Genomic DNA, 19,663 nt, shown 5'->3' with positions numbered 1-19,663 from the left:
CTCTCTCTCTCCCCCTCTCTCTCCCTCTCTCTTTTCTTTTATCCCCCTCTCTCTCTCCCCTCTGCCTCCCCCACCCCCCTCGCCTACCTCTGTGCGTCTCCCCAGTCCTTATTTGGCTGGACGGGAGGGCTGGCGGGAGCCAGGCCGCCAGGGAGCTAGGGGGGCAGGGCCGAGAAGGGAGGGTGGGTGGTGCTGAAGGGACAGCTCCGACGCGGCCGCGGCGGCAGCCACAGACAGATCACCGAGCCCAGCAGCGGAGGAGCCACTGGTCCCCTCAGCGCTGGAGAAGCCTAGCGCAGCCATGCCCCAGGCCGCCTACGGGGCAGCGGCAGCAGCAGCGGCGGCGGCGGCGGCGGCGGTGGTGGCGGCGGCAGCGGCGGCGGCTCCAGCCGGGGGAGTCCGGCGAGGCCAGGGCTCTGGGTCCGCTGCTCGGGCGGGACGATGAAGCGGCAGAACGTGCGCACGCTGGCGCTGATCGTCTGCACCTTCACCTACCTGCTGGTGGGCGCCGCTGTGTTCGACGCGCTCGAATCGGAGCCCGAAACCACGGACCGACAGCGGCTGGAGCGAAAGCAGCAGGAGCTCCGGGCACGCTACAACCTCAGCCAGGGCGGCTACGAGGAGCTGGAACGCGTGGTCCTGCTGCTCAAGCCGCACAAGGCCGGCGTGCAGTGGCGCTTTGCGGGCTCCTTCTACTTCGCCATCACCGTCATCACTACCATCGGTAACCCAGCCGGGAGGGGACGGAACGGAGTGGGACGGGGTCCCAGGGGAGCGGTCGGCCAGGGACACCGAGGGGAGGGAGGAGGGACTCGAGAGCCGAAAGTAAAGGGAGGAAAGGAGCGAGGACCCTGGGAACGGGAAGGGTGAGCTCGGCTAGGACCTTGGGGTCACGGGATACTAAGGGACAGAGAGAACAAGGAACGGGGAGAGGTGGTGCCGAGGGCGAGAGCATTGGCAGGCACTGAGTGCCGAGGTGAGAAGAGACAGAAAAGCGGGGCCACTATGGTAGGTCAGCTCCTTCTGGACGCAGGAAGCCTCCAGTCCCAGGCAGGGCTGCTGAGAGTCCCTCCCTCAACAACTGCCTCTGCATAGCCTGAGACCCTTCCCCTTTAGCGCACTCTAGTTTACCAGTCTGCTCTCGGGGAGCCCTCCCAGCGGAGAGAGCAAAACGAAAACCCGCACGATTGTCCTTCGTCTGGAGAGAGCAGGGCAAGACTATTCTCCTGCTCCTGGGCTCTGAGCTCCGGTGGAGGACTTCACGAGCCTCACTTTTCGACCTCCCTGAACTTGGCTCAGGCCCAGCGAGGGAGTTCATGAGGCCGAGAAGTGGGGCTGCAGAAAGAGAAAAACGGTCCCTGTTTTTGAGAAAGACACTATCCCAGTGTGTGTGCCACCGTTAGGGGGTGTGAGTGAAAGTGAGCGTGTCAGAGTGTGACTGTGGTTGTTTCTCTATGCCAGTGTGTGTGTGTGTGTGTGTGTGTGTGTGTGTGTGTGTGTGTGTGTTCGGAGATGAGGGTGGACGTAGATTTCATTTATTTATTGCTACGGAAGGTGTGTTAATGTCGGAACTGTAACTAAAAAAGCAAAGTGACAGGTTTTCCTGTAAGGCTTTTGAAATCTTAGACATGGCACCCAACGCATCTGGAAGAATAAAGGACTGCGTGGGACTCTGTATATGCTAAAGGGTGTGTGACTGTATATGTATCGGTGTGTGCCTATGTGTGAAGGGGAAATGTTTTTTTTTTTTTTTAATCTCTCTTGGGATTGACAGCCTGGAGCTGGAATTCCCAACCCAGCTCTACTCTCCTTTCCTTCCTGCTGTCCCAAAAGAGAATCACCTTGTAGGAATAATTAGAATTCTCCCCTTCTCAGCTAGTGCGGACTGACAAACCCACACCCACAGTCATTCCTTCCTCCGGGAGACTGGTTCCAGGAAAATGTTCTCCAACAGGGCCAAGCCTGCAGGATAGTGCAGGGGATTGTGGAGGGAGAGAAGGGAGTTTTCTCTGTGGCAGGGAGGCTCTCGGAGGAATACACACCTTCCCACTGCATGCCCAGCCTTTTGCCGACCTTTCAGCTTCCTTCACATCTTAGAGGAAGAGTTCAGGTTGAAGTGTAACATCTAGGGAGATCCAAGCTAAAGAAAATAACCCCTGCTCCTCCTCTTTCTCACAAATCTTCCAGTGCCTTCCCAGGAGCTAGGATTCTCTAGTGAAATTTGATTTTCCTTCCATCATCCTCATTTTCATCTTTTCCTGACAGATAGTGATCTCCCACCAACTCTTGTGTCCCATTTCCCATTAAGATTAGCTGGGAAAGGATGTTGAGGTAATTTTGTTGGAATCAAAGGGAAGGGGTAGTATAATATGGTGGGCAATTAGTAGGATTCAGTGACTGATCACTGGTCTGTTTTCTGTTCTCAACTGAGCTCCTGGCCTGCTCAGGAACCATAGGCAAATCCTGGTGCCCCAGTATTTACCCCTGCATAATAGGTGTCAGTAATCATGATTTTTTGGAGAAAGGTTGCTTATTTTGCTGTTTTCTGAAGACTAAAGGTATGTCATCAGGAACCATGGTAGTCATATGGGAAATAAATCTCATCCCACATTTTCAGCTGGATACTGTAGAATAAATTAAGATGATTGGACCAAAGGGTTATTTGGGGAGGAGGCCACCTTCATCAGAATTGATGTGATGAGGTTGGTCTTGACTCCCATCTTTTTCTTCTTCCTACTCCCACCCCATATGGAGACCACCTGGCTAGCTGGTCCTAGAGATCTAATCAAAGGTCTTTGAATCACCTTCAGTTATAATCAGTTACTATATCTTATCTATTCTTTCTTTGAAATGGCTCTCATAGTCCCTTAAGCTTCCTAAATTTTTATTACTACTATTCCCACTCCTGTCTAGCCTTTAATTCCCTCACATCAATGCCGCAGCAATCGTTTTTAACAGATTCTCTCTGGCTTCAATATCTCTCCCTCTGCCTTCCAATCCATCTTGCATATGGCTGCCAGATTAATGTTTCTAAAATACCACTCCCCTATTCAAAATCTTTCAGTGGCTTCCCACCATCTACTGATAATAAAGTTTTAACTTCTTATCCTGGCACTCAAGATCTTCTGCTATTTAACCCAGGCCAATATTGTGAAGCTGTTTTCTACTACTTTCCTTCATCCTCCATTCTAGTCTGCTTAATGCTTGCCGAACTGACCATGCACATTCCCAGCCTATTTTCCCCAGCTCGTGTTGATTCCTGTGCCAGAAATGCCTTCTTCTTTCTTCTCTACATATCTAAGTCTTACTTTACTTTGAAGACACACTTCAACATCAAATCTTCTTTCAGGAAGCCTGCTTACCCTTCTCTCCAACTCACTGGGATCATCACCTCCACTTCCAGACTGCTACAGTCTGTACCAGATAAACTATGTTCTTTCAGTTCAAAACATATTTATTAAGTAATTACTATGTACAAGACACCATGCTTCAGATAGAAAAGCAAACATACACACACACACACACACACACACACACACACACACTGGCCTCAGTTTACTAAGAGAGATATAACATGCACAAAAATAAGTCAACACTAAGTATATAAGGATGTTACAAAAGTGTTAGTGCAGTTTTAAGCTTTAAAAGCTTACATCCATTACTGAGACTTTTTAGAAACATTGTATAAAACAATTTCAAGAGGAAGGAGAGACAGTGTGTTGTTATAGATAGAGCTAGCCTCTGACTCAAGATCTTGGCTCAAGTCCTACTTTTGGCACAATCTGGCTGTGTGATCCTAGGCAAATCACTTAACCTCTCAATATCCTAGGAAACTCTCTATTACTATAAGGTGCAAAGAAAATCCTAGTTTGGGGCATAGAAAGTTTTTTTTTCTTTTGAGTTCCTCAAATCAGTGAAATCACAAGTCCTGTCCCAATTCCCTTGACGAGAAAGTGCATGTTAAATGGGAGGGCTCAGGAAAGGTTGAGTGTAGGAGGTTGGAACCAGGATTGTGCTTTGAAGGAAGCTAAGGATTTGAGGAGGCTGAGGTGAAGAAGAAGTACATGGCAGACACTGGAGACTACTTGGCAAAGGCAGGAAGGCCAGACGTAGAATGTGATAAACAAGCAACCTAGAAGGTTAGTTTGACTGAAATGAAGAGCGCATGGAGGAGAGTCATATATAACAAGAATGAAAAGATAGGTGGAAGACATATTAGAGGAGAGCTTTAAATTCTAGACTGAGGATCTTGTATTTTTTTCTAGAGATAGTAGAGAATCCTTGAAGATTGGTGGCAGCGACATGTTGAGATCTGTATTTTAGGAATAACTATTTATCTGATTGTAGAGAGGATTGGAAAGGAAAAGAAATAGAGGTAGGTTATGAGAGCCTAAAGTAGGTAGAGACTCTCTGAGTGAAGAGTGGGGTGAATATGGGATATTTTGTAGAGAGAAAATTGATGAACGCTAATGATTTAAAGGAAATTGTGAAGGATGGCTCTGAGATGAGGAATCTGCTCAACTAAAAGGATAGCAGAGCTATATTGACATTTGAATCTTAGCTTATGTTACTCAACATTGCTATTTATGTATTGTGTTCACCCAGCTATACTGTAAGCTTCTTGAAAGTAGATTGATGTCTCTTTGCACACTCAAATTCTAGTCATTTATGTGATACAGTGGAGGAAATGCTAAATTTAGATGCAGAAGACCTGAGCTTGAATTGGGTATTGCAGTTTACTCCCTATATTATCTTGGAAAATTAGCTTTACTTCTTTGAACAACAGTTTCTTCATTTGTAAAAGAAATGGGTTAATACCTGGTCCCAGGGAGGAAAAAATGTACCTCCTTCCTATCATTGGAGAGGTGACTGACCATGGATGTGGTATATTGCGGATACTGATGGCTAAGGAATGTGTCAGTTTTGTTGAAAAAATTTGTTTAACAAATTTCAAGGGAAAGAGTATATTTGGAAAAAAAAATATGATACAAAAAAAGATGTTAATGAAACTTTAAAAATGAAATCAGAGGGTTAGGGTTGGGTTAGACAACCAAAGGCCCTTTTTAACTGTAATATAGTCTAATACTCTAAACTAATCTTATGCCTTTGCATATAGTACATTGCTAGTTGAAGTCAGCAAACATTTATTAATAAGATATTAAGTATAAGGTATTGTGTTAAGCAATAGCAAAGGAAAGATGAAAATAAAAACAGTTCCTGCTCTCAAGAAGCTCACACGATATGGGGAGGAGGCAAAAACATACTCAGAAAAATACAAAACGTATATTAAAAAATAAAAAGTAATTTCAAGACAAATAAAAAGTTAACATGTTAATAATAAGAGACAAGGACAACAATGTACATTCCCACACACCCTGAAACCAGACCCCCTTACTTTCCAAAAAGAACCTTGTACTCCAGGAAGTAAAAGACTAAAAGCAGCCAGAGGGAAACAGACAGTATGTGGTTCTGGTGATTATTAATTTATGATGCTTTTGGTAAGAGGAGAAACAGCATTAGGGCAGTGGGCCAGCACAGTGGTTGTCCCATGCTTCCCCTCTTAGAGTCTTTAGTTCTTAGCTTTAGTCCTTAATTATTCTTCCCCTCTCCCTCTCTGATCACCAAGGCCCACTGCACCTGCCATCTTGGGTCTGATTGGGAGCTTTCACGTTGTACCAAACACTCACAGATACCTGAAAGTGTCTGGCATGGGGGAAAGGGAGTTAGGGGTGAGTTGGAGGTGAAACAAAGATGCTGCTATTGGGCATTTTGAACTGGGAGCTCAATTTTTGACTGATAGAAAACTCAGAGGCAGCAGCTGCTTCTGCTTCAGAGCCCCTTTGACAGCCTGGGTGGGCCACCTTCTAAAACAGCAGGAGTTAGATCTGTGTAAAATGATCCTTCCCTTTTTCTCTCTGAGTGTCCCTTGGATGGCCCCGGCAGCCTTTTCCATATGCTACCACACCCAGATAGAACTTGGGCCCATGTTTTGTGAGATGAAACTGTTTATGGACTGCCTTGTGACTGGTGGAGACAGTAAAGATCTGTTAGCTGCTCTTTGAGTTATTCAGGGGATCTTAGTTTAGAAAGAATTCTTTAAGGAAAAACTTTTCCTTTGACCTTATCTTTGTTCATTGATGGAAAACTTAACTATATTACTTTTAAATTACTAATCTCCCTGAGGATAGTGTCTATGTTTCAACAGCTAGAATGTAGGAAACATTAGGTCAAAACTCTTGATTTTCTGTTTAAAAAAATACTTTGGCCCAACCTCCTAATTTTGAAGATGAAAAAACTGAGGCTAGGCTGAAGGCAAAAATCATTGCAATTATGTCTCTGAATCTTCTGGCATATAATGGGCACTTAATAAATGTGTGAAAATTGATTGCCCAAAGTTACAGAGCTCAACCAGGCAGAGCTGGGGCTGAAACTGGGATTCCAATGTTTTTCCACTACACCAAGTTTCCTGACTTAGATAGCTAATTTAGAACCAAACTATATGTTAAATGCCAAAAGGAGGTCATCTGATGGATGGAAAGCCTGAACAGAAGTCAGGAAGGACTGAGTTCAAATCCCACTTCAAAGCTTATTAACGGTGTAACACTAGGCAAATCATTTATCTTTTCTCATTTGTAAAGTGGAGATAATAATAATAGCACCTATATCACGGGGTTCTTGTGATAATTGAATGAAATCATATGTATAAAGAAATCAGCACATTTGGAGTGGTGTAGAAATGTTAGCTATTATTATTGTTTTATCCTAAAGGCAATAGGAAGCCATTGTAGGGGTAGAGGAGACTGGGGAGAGTAACATGGATCAGATATGTGCTTTGGAAAGATCAGAGACCCCAGTTTCTAGATATATGTGGGGCCAGTCTCCCTGGCAGGTTATGGGGAGGACCTTTCTTTTTTGAGCATGCTTTTGCTGAGGGAAGGAGGACAGTTAGCTAATTAGTTACCCAGGGTTATAGGACTCTTAGAGCTAGGTCCTCCATTCCGATCTCATCCATTTCTCTGTCATGTGAAAGACTTCCTAGTTCTTGCCTCACAACCATCCTGAGATGGAAGGCAGCTGAAGCAGTCAGAGTACCATTCAATGAGTTAGGAGACCTGGATCCCAAACCAAGTTCTGCTTTCAGACCTGAGTGACTTTGGGCAAGTCATAGAAATGATTTTTCTGGGCCTCAACTTTTGCATCTATACAATGCAGGTACAGGATTAAATGATTTCTAAACATTCCTTCCAGCTCTAGATTGATATAGTTTCTATCCCTACATTTTCTCCCCTTCAGGACCACAGAACAATGTCAAGCTTGGAAGGCCCTGGGGGATAATGGATCACGGATGAGATCATAGAATTTAGAGCTGGCAAGAACCTTAGAGAGCAGAATCATAATAAAGCAGACATCATTTTAGGTTTTACAAAGTGCTCCATTATTTCATCTGAGTCTCACCACCCATAGTTCTGGAAGGTGGCTCCAACTAGGTGCCCTATCTTATGATTGTTGGACAGCAAGATCTATATTAGGGCTGAAACTGAAAGTTCAAGAAGCTAGAAAATGTGAGAAATCTGGATAAAGTAATTAAATGACAAATTGTGGATTTGAACCTTGAACCCCTGTGCCCAATATCATATTGTCAGATATGTTCAGAAGTTCAGACTTTCTTCTGGATGGGTACATAAATGATCACCACTTGTCACTTTTAAAAAACATACCAGTCTGTCTGTGTGTATAGTGGTGGGAATATTATAGGATCAATCAACCAATCAACAAGCATTTATTAAGCACTTACTATGTATTAGGCATGGTGTTTGATGCTGGAGAGGCAAAAACAAAAGTGAAATATAATCTGCCCTCAATGAGATTATTCTTTCATATTTCATAACATATATACATATATATGTATGTATAGCTGTGTGTATATATACACACATATATAGGTATATAGCTATATAGATGTATAGGTGTAGAAAAAATATAGATACAAGATGATTTGGTGGGGAGGGTACAAGCAGTAATAATGTATAATAAGGCTAAAAAAATGAGTTACAACCAGGTCATGAAGAATTTTCCAAATAGAATTTATATTTGGTCCAATGGATAACAAAGAGTCACTGGAGTTTATTGAATGGGAGAATAACATGATCAAAGGTATGCTTTAGGAAATTCACTCTAATAACTGTGTGGAGGATGGGTTGAAGAGGAAAAAAAAAACCTTGGCAGGGAAGAAGAGCTAGGTGGAAGGAATCTTAGTGGTCATTTGATACAATCCCTATAGGCAGCTAGGCAGCACAGTGGATTGAGCAGTGGGCCTGAAATCAGGAAGACCTGAGTTCAAATATAGCCACAGACATTCACTAGTTGTGTGACTCTGAGCAAGTCCACCCTCAGTTTCCTCATCTGTAAAATGAGCTGGAAAAGGAAATGGCAAAGCACTCCTGTATCTCTGCCAAGAAAACCCCAATAGGAGTCACAAAATGTCTGAAATAACTCAACCAGTACAATCCCTTCATCTTACAGATGAAGGAACTGAGGCCACAGAAATATAGTCATCTGGAAAGTCAGTGATAGAGTCGGGATTTGAATCCAGGTTCTTTGACTCCAAATTCAGAGGTCTATCTACCATACCAAGCTGCTGCTCAGAAAGGAACTACATGGTCAGAGGAGATACAGCCCCCAACCCAAAAGGGAGACAGGCAAAACACTAGACAGAGACATTAAAATGCTCACAAGGGAAACATAAACAAGTGCAGATGAATATAGAGTAAATTGCCACTAAAAATGGTGCTCAGCTGGCAGCTCAAATGGAAGATCTGGGTGTTGGTTTATTTTAAAGCAAAAAAAATTTTTCCTCAAACTCCAAAGCTTTTCCCTAACTCACCCCTGGGTCAGTCCTTAGCAGGGACCAGAGCAGGAATTCCCGGGATGCTCTGATTACCACAGTGAACAAAATGACACATCATACTTTTTAAAAAACCAGGGTCAGTTGTGACTTTTGTCTTCTGGGCTCCAGGCTTCAATGACATCTATGGAACAAGATAGAGCAGTCATAGAATTTGACAAATAGGGTGCTAGAGGTAGAGCTGAGACATGAACCCAGCTCTCCTGGCCCTTCTGCTTCACTGCCCTTCGAAAAGGAAGGGACCATAAATAGCTATTTTCCTGGGCTAATTTCCATGTCTCCCCCCAGCTTCTACCACTCTTTTTGGCTCTCCTTAATGCCAGTGCCTATTATTTTGACCGTGATCTCCAAGCTATGATACCTGATACTACCCTTTCACTGAGATTGTTCCAGGATTTCTAGCCAATGTCACTCCCCCCAGGGAGACCCACCTGACTGCATCCTTCACTGTTTCCAGATGCAGCAGATGCCTCTGGTGCCCAGAAGATGCAGCCTGAGCTCCTCCAAACCCCCTCGCTGTCCCCTTCCCTACCTCGTGTTGCTCCCATTTTACTAAAGGTCCTTCTGGCTGAGTTCAGACCCTTCCCTTTCCCATTTAGGGGCACACTGCAGCTGGCCTCTTGCTCTCTACCAAAGCAGGGAACATGAAGAAAGAATCTAGGGCCTTAATCCCAATTCCAAAGGAACCCTTTTTAAGAATTATGCGAGCTTCTAAGAAACCAGAGCAAGAGAAATGGTCTGGCTCCTAGCTACTGGGAAACAGGGCAAGCCAAAGTAGGAGTTACTTCTAATTGTCACCAGTGATCCTGGGCCCCTAGACATCTGGTTTGTGTTTCACGGTCATCTCCACCATAGTTGCTCTTGTTCCCAGGGCTTCATTCTGCACCTTCTCCTGGCCAGCCGCCCTATGATCATAAGACTTAGAACTAGAGAAAATCTTCAAGATCATCTAAATCCAACCCCCTCTTTTACAGTTGAGGAAACAGGTTAACCGGAGGAGGAAATAGATTAAGGAAAGAAATGATGTGACTTTCCCACAGTCACACAGGTAGCCAAATCAAGATTCAAACCGCTGCCTACAGATTCCAAACCCAGTGTTATTTTTTCACCGCATTCTGCTGCCTCCACCACTCTGGCACCCCTCACACCCTCCTCAAGCTGAACCAGACAGGGTGGCTGAGAGTCTCTCTGGGATGCCAGCTCTGGCTTCAGGAGGCTGCAGCAGTTGTTCTGAGGCTGGGGAGGAACAGTGGGAGTTCTAAAATGCCAGGAGCAAGAGCGAGGAAACGCCAGGTTCCCAGTTGATACTTAAGCCAGAGTGTCCTGGCAAGAGATCTGCTGCTCTAACCAGAAAGAGACCAGAGCTGGAACTGAAGGGGAAGGGTGGAGTTGGGAGAGGAGGGGAGCCAGCCATGTTGCAGGGGCTTTGTCCAGTCACTCAAGTAAATCTGGAAGGATTAGCCACACCGCAGGAGGAGAGGGAGGACAGAAGAAGGAAGGAGGAGGAGGGTATCCAGTAAGTGCATGCATTTGCTTGGAGGTCCAGAAGTATAATCCCTATATTAGATACTCTCATAACATAAGGAACCCATGATACACTCTGGGAAATTTTCTCATTCTCCTTGCTCATAGCCCCCATCCAGGAAATCTGGGACAATGCATGAAGTTATGTCCAGAAAAATAAGAACAACTCCCCAAACTAAACTAACTTGTGAACTAAAATCAATCAACCATTTATTAAATGCTTAATATGTGCCAAGGACTGTACTTGGTGCTGGTCATACAATGACAAAAAAAGAAACAGTCCTTGCCCTTGAGGAGTTTATATTCTATCAACATTCATAATATAAAAATAAAATTTTTTTCTTAAAAGGAAGGAGATAAAATTAGCATTCATGGAATGACAGATATAGAGCTGAAAGGGACCTGAACCCAAATGAAGATATGAATAAATCTTCTGAGCTACAGACTCTGATGTGGGTTCCCCAACCTGTGGGGGTGCACTGCTACCTGCTGTTCATAAAAGGACATGGAGGGATGTTCTATCTTCTCTTTTTTTTCTCTTTTCTTCTCTTCCTTTCTTTCCTCTCTAACCTTTTCTGTTCTGTTTCTCTATTCTTTCTCTGTGTGTATTTCTTTGTTCTCTGTCTCTGCCTCTCATTGTCTTTCTGTCTCCGTGTTTCTTTTTTTTGTCATGTGCTTCCCCTTCTCCCTCCCTTCTTTTCTCTGTCTTTCTGTCTGTCTCTCTTTGACTCTCTCTGTCATGAGTTTGGAATTTCATTAACTTCTCAAGTGAGAAGCTTTATGAAATCTTAGTCCCTCAACTCAATCACAGGATCATAGATTTAGAGTTAAAAGAAACTTTAGCAATCATTGAGTCTAAATCCTTTATTTTAAAGATAACAAAACCAAGATTCAAGAGATTATGTGATATCAGTGACTCACAGATAAGGAAATAGTAAAAGGAGGATTTGAGCCCACATCCTCTAACTCCAAATCCATCATTCCTTACATTTTATCTCATTGTCTCTTGGCATAGAGTGTGACTTTGGAAATAGTCCCAAGGTAGGCAAGGAGACATTGAGCACATTTGCAGAGGAGATAAGTCTTGGGCTTTACAGGAGAGGATGGTCAAGATCTTCCCTGGCTTGCTTTTTGAATATTATTATTATTATTAGGAGACTGAAGAAAAGTTTATAACATTAGGATTTGGTAAAAATCACATTTACATATCCCTTTAAGGTTTATTTAGCAACTACTCTGTGAGATACAGGTAACGCAAATATTATTATCTCCATTTCACAGAAAAGTGGCAGAAATAAGATTAGAATCCAGGTCCCTGGCTGGATTTGGAGTCAGAGGACCTGAGTTCAGATCTCACTCTGCTTCTTACTGCCTGTGTGTTCTTGATGAGCCTCTTAACTCCTCTGTACCTCATGAGCTTCTGTCCCTAATCCGTAAAATGAGGGGATTTATTCTGAGGTCTTTTCGAGCTATGATCCAGTGACACATATTTGCTAAGAAGTCGCTGTTCTCTCCATTACACCACTCTGAAAGAAGCATGCCCTTTTTTCCCTCTTTATAACAATGTTTCTTAGAATGTGGTTAGGACACCCTGGGAATCCCCAAGACTCTTTCAGGTGGTCTAAGAAACCAAAACTATTTCTGTAATAATGCTATCTTAATTTTTAATATGTTAAACACCAGTAGTTATATCCTACACAAACAAAAGCTCTTTGGGGTGCTGAGACTAAGTTTGAAAACCACTAGATATCCAGACCCAGGATCCACCCTAGTCCTGAGAGAAAGTCCAGCTTGTCTCTTCTATTCTGCAAAAGCTCCATAGAGTACCCTAGACAAAAAGTCTCAGGGACACCAGGCTGGTTCTGAGTTTGATTCCAGGGTCCAGCCCTCAGACCCAAAAGTGATCTGGGGCTAAGAACAATGCTGCTTGGAATCAGGCTATACCTTTCATCTGAAATGGAGCCAGATATAGTCTAGCCCCATATGGATTAAAAAACAATAACAATGCTTAGAGAGGCAACAAGGGATAAATATAAATGGTTAAAGCACTAGTTTGGGATTAAGGAAGATCTGGCTTCAAATACTTCCTCCTCTGATACTTAATTGGGTGCCATCACCCCCCCCTCCCCGCTTCGAGTCAGTTCCTTCATTAAACCAAGGGAGTTAGACTAGATGCAATGTTTTCCGAGATCTCTTCCACCTCTAAATTTACAAGGTTAATAGAAACAACAGCTAGCATTTATATATCAATTTTAGCTTTGGAAAATGCTTTCATGTGTCATCTCGTTTGATCCTCATAATAATCCTGTGGGGTAGATGTGTTATCACGGGACAGCCCCAAAGTCTCAGTACCGTTTTGAAACATCCTGTATTTGTCCTTATTTTACAGATGAGGAAACTGAGATAGGCAGACGTTTAATGACATGTCCAGAGTCGCAGAGCTAAGGAAGTGTTTGAGGCAGAATCTTCCACTCTATTCACTGTGCTACCCTAGCTGCCAGGATCTTCCTCTGATGCTTCTGGCCATTCTGCAGATACGGGCAGAACTGAAGCCAGAGCAAAGACCCAGTCCCTCCACAAACCATTCCTCTCCACATGCTGCCACACTCCAGCCTCTTAGCATTTCTTCTGGGAGGAAAGTTACCCCATGCAGTCAGAAAAAGAATCTGGAGAAAATGCATCTTAACAGTGTCTGTGCCGTGCCTCATTCAGGCACAATACCAGGCTAGCCTCAGAGGATATGTTGTGACTCTGAGTGTTATTTGCTTTTTTGCCCCATGGACACACCTCTACTTCTACCCCCAGTCCCTATTTTGAGTACTCAAATATCTCAGGAGCGCCTCCCGTCTAACCTTGGTTATGGACACAGTGTTCCTGCCCAGGAATGTACTGATTACCTGAGCACAACTCTTATTCCGAAAGAATCAGATTAGACAATCTGAGGAAAAATCATTCTGGCTGTGGCTTGCTAGGTGACTGTCCCTCTCCCCATCCCACCCATCCTCCCCCTTCCCCTCACTTTGGCTTCTAGGCTCCAGCTGCCCCCAGAAGATGGGAAAAGAATGGAGACAGCCGTCCAGCTACAAAACGATCCTTCTTTCTGTAGGCTTTCCCAACAGAATGATTACAGCCTCTGAGCTTCCCATCTTTTGGAGACAGGACAGGCTTCAGCTTGAAGGAAAGCCTCAATCCTATCTCATCTGAGAAGCACTAAAGTGGGTGGGCAGTTCCCAGATACACACAAACACGAAACTCAACCCCACAGCTGTTTATTAAGGGAAGCACAATGAACATTTACTTCATAGGAAAAAAGTTGCGGGTGCCAGAGTTGGAATTAAGCAGGGAACTGCTGCTGGGTACTAATAACCCCTCCATATCCCCAAACTAGGGGGATTATAGAATCACAACTGGTAGGATCTCAGAAGGCAGCTAGTTTAACCCCCTCATTTCACAAGGAAGGAAACTGAGGTTGCTGGAAGTTATTTACCCAAAGTCACACAGGTACTAAGTATCACAGGCAGGATTTGAACCCACATTCTCCAACTACAGTCAGTGGTCCATATCAAAGTATCTCCCTAGTAATACAACAGTTATTCAAGTACTTCTGAATTTATTGATTTCAGGTATCAAAACTGGTAGCACTGAATTCAATAAGCATTTATTAAGCATCTGTGTTCCAAGTAGGGTAAAGTAGATAGTACAGTGGATAAAGAACTGGACTTGGAATCAAAAAGACTCATCTTCATGTTGGGGTTTATCCTTCATTCTCCAAGAGAACATGACATGGGAAGGTGATGTCATGACTTGCATGTGAATTGGATTTAAGTGAAACAGGGCTCTGCAAAGTCACCAGCCTCATTCTCTCCTCCTGAGCAATCAGGTTCCAGTGGCCAGATATAGATCAGGATGACTGGAGATGGCCCCAGGCACGGTGGGAAACCTTGGCATTTTGAAACTAAGGTCTTTCCCAGGTTTCAGTTTATCTGAGACAATATCCATTTAGTGATTAAGGAAAGGTAAGAAATGAGGCCCCAAATGGGAGGTTTTAGCTAATTAAAAAATAATCCTGGGAAACCCCAGGATTTCTAGTCAAAACAGAAACAATTGCTATGTACGTTCACTCTGAGCCATCAGAACCCAAACAATGATCAAGGTGGACTTGGACTGGAACCTATTGTTGACTAATCAGTTAGAGCCAAAGTGATTAGGGTGAAGGCAGGGTCCTTAAAAAATGAATCTAACCCATAAATCCCAAGATATCTTATGAAGTTTCAGCAATCATATTTTATATTCCTTTAGGCAGAATATCCACAGTTAAGGGTATGATTCCCTGTGTCACTACAGAGGAAGGAAGGAAAGAAGGAAGGAAGGAAGGAAGGAAGGAAGGAAGGAAGGAAGGAAGGAAGGAAGGATGGAAGGAAGGAAGGATGGATGGAAGAAAGGAAGGATGGATGGAAGGAAGGAAGGAAGGAAGGGAGGGAGGGAGGGAGGGAGGGAGGGAATGAAGGAAGGAGCTGTGTTGCCCAACTGGAATTGGTTCCCACTAGAGCAACTACTACTAGTTGTTGTTTGTCCTTCATTCTTGAAGAGCACCATGACATTAAGAAGGTGATGACTTGCTCCTCCTGAACCATCTGGGTCCAATAGCAAGATAAAGTTCAGGAAGATTGGAGATGGCCTCAGATGCAGTGGGAGATTGTGACAAATCACGCCAGTATCTTTGTTAAGAAAACCCCAAATGGGGTCATGGAGAGTCAGAAAAGCAACTGAATAGCAGTGACAAACATGCTGTGTGCTATGTGCTAAGTGTTGAGTATACAAAGACAGCTTAGCCTTTGAGGGACTTATATTCTACTTGGAGGTGGGGGGAAGAGGAGGAGCATTCACAGACCAATATAAAATCTCTGCAAAATATATACATGGAATAATGTGGGAAGGGAAGGGACCTGACATTTATGGGGATCAGGGAAGGCTTCATGTAGGAAGTGGCTTTGAGTTTATCCTTGAAGAAAGCTAGAGGTAGAGGTGAGGAGAGGAACTGTCTCCCACACAGGGCTTGGGAAATAACCCATGCAAAGTCACAGAGACAGGAAATGGAAGGTTATTTAGAGAGACAGGTTGGAGCCAGACTCTGAAGGGCTATAGATGGCAGAAGGGTCTGTCTTGGTTCCTCCAGGCAATAAGGAACTGCTGGAGTTTCCTGAGCACGGAGAGTGACATGATCAGATTCTCTGCCTTAGCTCTAGCTGACAGGATGATTGGAAGAGGATTCAGTTTTCCCCCACCCATCCCCAGCCTAAGCAGGGGACATAGGTTTTCAGTTTCCTCGTGCATTCACTTCCTCACAACCATCTCACAGGGTTGCTACCAAGGAAAGGACTTTGTAAATGACAAAGAGCTATGTAAATATGATCTCCTAAGCTCCCCAGGGGAAAAAGGCTGCCAGGCCTCTTTCTATTCCTTTGGGCAGAATACCCACAGGTAAGGGTAGGATTCCATATGTGGACAAAGGGAAGAACTCATTCTTTGACAAAAATTGCTGGGAAAACAGGGAGAGAGGAAGGAGGGAGAGGAGGGAGAGGAAGGAAGGAAGGAAGGAAGGAAGGAAGGAAGGAAGGAAGGAAGGAAGGAAGGAAGGAAGGAAGGAAGGAAGGAAGGAAGGAAGGGATTCACTAGTGCCCTTACCACAATGTCTAGATGTTCTGGAGTTGGTGAGACCCTGCTTGGATGCCCTTAGGAAACAAACATGCTACTTAGAGGGTCGGCACTTGTCTGCTATTGTTGGAATTCTTGTTGTCCTGGAGCCTAGCAGTGCTTGAAGTGAGGGCCATATTCCCAGCAGCTTTCTCCTATTTCAGCCCTTTAGAGAGGAAGCTGGGAGGTGGTGGCTAAGCCCCAGCTAATTCTTCCTTTCCTATCTCCCCCTCCTCACGGGAGAGGCTCTTTGGCAGGGAAAGAGAGGTAGAGTTAGTGTGGTGCAATGAAAAGAACTGATTCTAAGTTAAGGAAACCTGAGTTCAAATACTGCTTCTGATGCTTCCCAACTCAATTCTGAATAAGTTACTTAATCGTCCTGTATCACCATTTCTTCCTCCGTAAATTAGGGTGGATGGAGAGGATGCATCTCACAGCCTGGGAGGTCTCTTCCAGCGCTGGAGCCATTATGCTGGAATCTGGAATTAGAAAATCTAGGTTGGGATCCCAGTTCTATTACTGACTTTTGCCCCTGCCATGCTGCCCATCTCCCTTTTATATCTTCAGCTTGGGAGAGGGAGGAAGGGAGGCAGGAGAGAAGCAGGGTGAAATTCTGTTTGGCCTCTAATGTGAGACATGAGACTTGTTCACTCAGAACATAACAAATGGAAAGAAACTTGGCAAGGCGGTATTCAGTGTGACCCACTCACCCCATGGCTCTGATTCATAGATTTTCCATTATAAAGGGCAAACAGGAAGGGTCCTGAGCGGCTCTTCCAAGGACTCTGCAATAAAGCAAGGACTGGGCCCCGATCAACATTTCTCCCACCTCCCACCCTCACTGCCATCCCAGGAAGGGCCAGGAAGAAGCTAGGTTTGGGTGGAACCGGGCCAGACTCTCTGCCATGGCTACCTCCAACAGAATTTTAGTCTCTGCTCTCAGGCTGGGTATCCGAAGTCTGCTTTGTTCACCTGTTCCCTACCAGGACCCGAGTGCCCCCAAGAGCACCCAGAGAAGGTTGCCAAGCATCTCTCCTGGGCACCTTCCCCCGCCTCTGTGTCTTCTTATCTTCTGTCTCTCATATATATCAAGATCCAGGCCCAAATGTTCTTTTAAAAAAAAAATCTAGGAAACAAGCACATTTTATTGGGTGTTTTGCACGCTCTTCTCTCATCTGTCAGATTTACCAAGGCACGTGGGCTGGGTGGAGTGGGGCAGGTCTGGGCTGAACTGGACGAGTCTAAGCTGAGTGAGATGCCTTCTGCCTTTACTGCCCCTCCCTGTAGTCAATCAATCCGACAACAAACCTATTTTAACTGATTTATATGTGCCAGTCACTGGTAAAATGTAGGGAAACAAAGAAAGCCCAAAATAACTAGCTCACATTCTAAAGGAAGAGACTGATGTGTAAATGACCAAGTACATGTACGATATGTACAGAATAAACTCCATTTGGGGCTTTCTTGGCTAAGTGACTCCCTCAGGGAAGGGTTTGCCATTTCCTTCTTCAGCTCATTTTACAAATGGAGAAATTGAGGCAAATAGGATTAAGTGACTTTTCCAGATAAGTGTCTGAGGCCAGATTACTTAGGGAGACAGTCTTCCCGACTCCATCTGCCATCTAGCTGCCTCCTGGATTAGAGAGAGAGGTGAAATAAGGAAACCAATCAGTCCGTGATGTGGATAAGTGGCCCTGTGAGTGGAGAGAAGGAGACTTACTTACACAAGATAGAAGATTTGGCCTCCAGACCTTTGCAAGCCTGATTTGAACCATGCTATTCTATGACTTACCCCTAAGGAAGCCTTCCTCATTCCCATTACCTTCCCAGCCCCCAAGCCAATTAAAAAGAGTCTCAGGTCAGCCCCGAAACCTCTCAGTCCTTAACCCTCAGCTTTCCTAGGCTTCCCAGGGCTAGAAAGCATCCCCATCCCCCAACTCCACCTTACAAGTGGAAAACGTGATGGATTTAGTCAGCATCAGGGGACAGAATTCCAATTACTGCCTGTAGGATCTTGGACAAATCTTAACACCTTAGTTTCCTCCTCCTTAAGTGGAAAGCGTTGGTCTAGGTCACAGGTCATATGATCATAGATTTAAAGCTTGAAGGGAACTTAGAGCTGTGTCATCTTAACCTCCTCCCTTTACAAATAAGGAAACTGAGACTCAGGCAAGCTGTGACTTATCAAATGAGATAATCTATAAAGTTCTTTGCAGACCTAAAGTCCTATATGAATGCCATCTTCCTAGTATAGTAGCAAAGCTTGAATATTAATTCTTCACAGTTCTAAATTTATGACACTAAATCTAAATTTATGAGCTATCCCCTTTGTCCCCCTTTCCCCACCACTATCCAAGCATCCAGAAGGAAGAATAACGCTCAGATTCTCTGCCCAGGGCCTCCTTCTGGAAGAAGTCATCCTTCTGTTATTTCTTCTTCTCCTTCTCCTTCTCCTTCTCCTTCTCCTTCTCCTTCTCCTTCTCCTTCTCCTTCTCCTTCTCCTTCTCCTTCTCCTTCTCCTTCTCCTTCTCCTTCTCCTTCTCCTTCTCCTTCTCCTTCTCCTTCTCCTTCTCCTTCTCCTTCTTCTTCTTCTTCTTCTTCTTCTTCTTCTTCTTCTTCTTCTTCTTCTTCTTCTTTTTCTTCTTCTTCTTCTTTTTTTTTAAAAATTTAGTTTTAAACCATGACCAAGGTCCCACTAAATTAGCAGAACCACTCATCCCTTCCTCATTCTCCTAGGACAGCTGGGATTTTAGTCTCTCACTCTGCAAAAGCAGGTCTCTTGGGGGAAGGCTGATCTCTCTGAGAGGGGGGCTCCTATGGCAGGTCCAGAGAGGGAAAGCAGAAGCTGAGGTGGGGGGAGGGTAATGAGAGCCTAGTGACCCCAGGGCCATCTGTTAACTGTCTAACTTCCCCGGAAACAGGCTGGAGGCCAAGCTCTTTTCCCCAGTTGACTGATTCAGGACAGGACAGGACACAGTGTATCAAAAGCAGACCTAGGAATTCTGAATCCATCCTGGGCTTCTGTCCCTAGGATTTCACAGACTATTGCTTTCTGGAACCCTGGGCTTTGAAGGACTGAATCAAAAAAAAAATCATCAAATGTAGAAATCATTAAGATCCTTAGGATTCACCTCATCCAAGTCCCTCAATATGAGGAAAGGAAGGACCAAGAAAATGAACTGATCCAGCTGGGTCACACAATGGCTGAGGTGGGCTCCCGACTCCTATTTAGCCTAGGGCTCTCTCAGTCATTGAAACGAGAATTCAATGTTCTGTCAATTCACTAATTTAGCAGAACAGCAAGAAAACAAAAAAGGAAATCTTCATTCTTGCTCAGCCCCTGGGCTTGAACCTTGCAAGAGCTAGGAGAAGAAAAGAAGGAGAAGAGAGAAGAGAGGAAGTACCACAGATTCAGAGCTGGAAAGGACCTTAGAAGTCATGGTGTTTCTTCCCCTCAATTTGCAAATAAGGAAACTAAGGTACAGAAGGATCACGACCAATAAATATCTGGGACAGGAGTGGATTCCAGATCCTCTGAAC

At 44.4% G+C, this 19,663-nt stretch overlaps 1 protein-coding gene across 1 annotated transcript in view; it reads left to right on the top strand.

Moving 5' to 3' along the window:
* The first annotated feature begins 360 nt into the window (after positions 1-360).
* Positions 361-19,663, top strand: part of KCNK3 (potassium two pore domain channel subfamily K member 3) — a 61,682-nt gene continuing 42,379 nt past the window's right edge. Inside the window, exon 1 of the mRNA XM_051976322.1 lies at positions 361-724. Within this exon, the coding sequence (XP_051832282.1) occupies positions 442-724 (283 nt within the window). The 5' untranslated portion in view covers positions 361-441. The remainder of the gene's footprint in view (positions 725-19,663) is intronic.

The sequence above is a fragment of the Antechinus flavipes genome, chromosome 2, assembly GCF_016432865.1.
Source record: "Antechinus flavipes isolate AdamAnt ecotype Samford, QLD, Australia chromosome 2, AdamAnt_v2, whole genome shotgun sequence".
In the NCBI taxonomy this organism is placed as follows: domain Eukaryota; kingdom Metazoa; phylum Chordata; class Mammalia; order Dasyuromorphia; family Dasyuridae; genus Antechinus; species Antechinus flavipes.
This window is presented reverse-complemented; position numbering and strand designations above follow the sequence as displayed.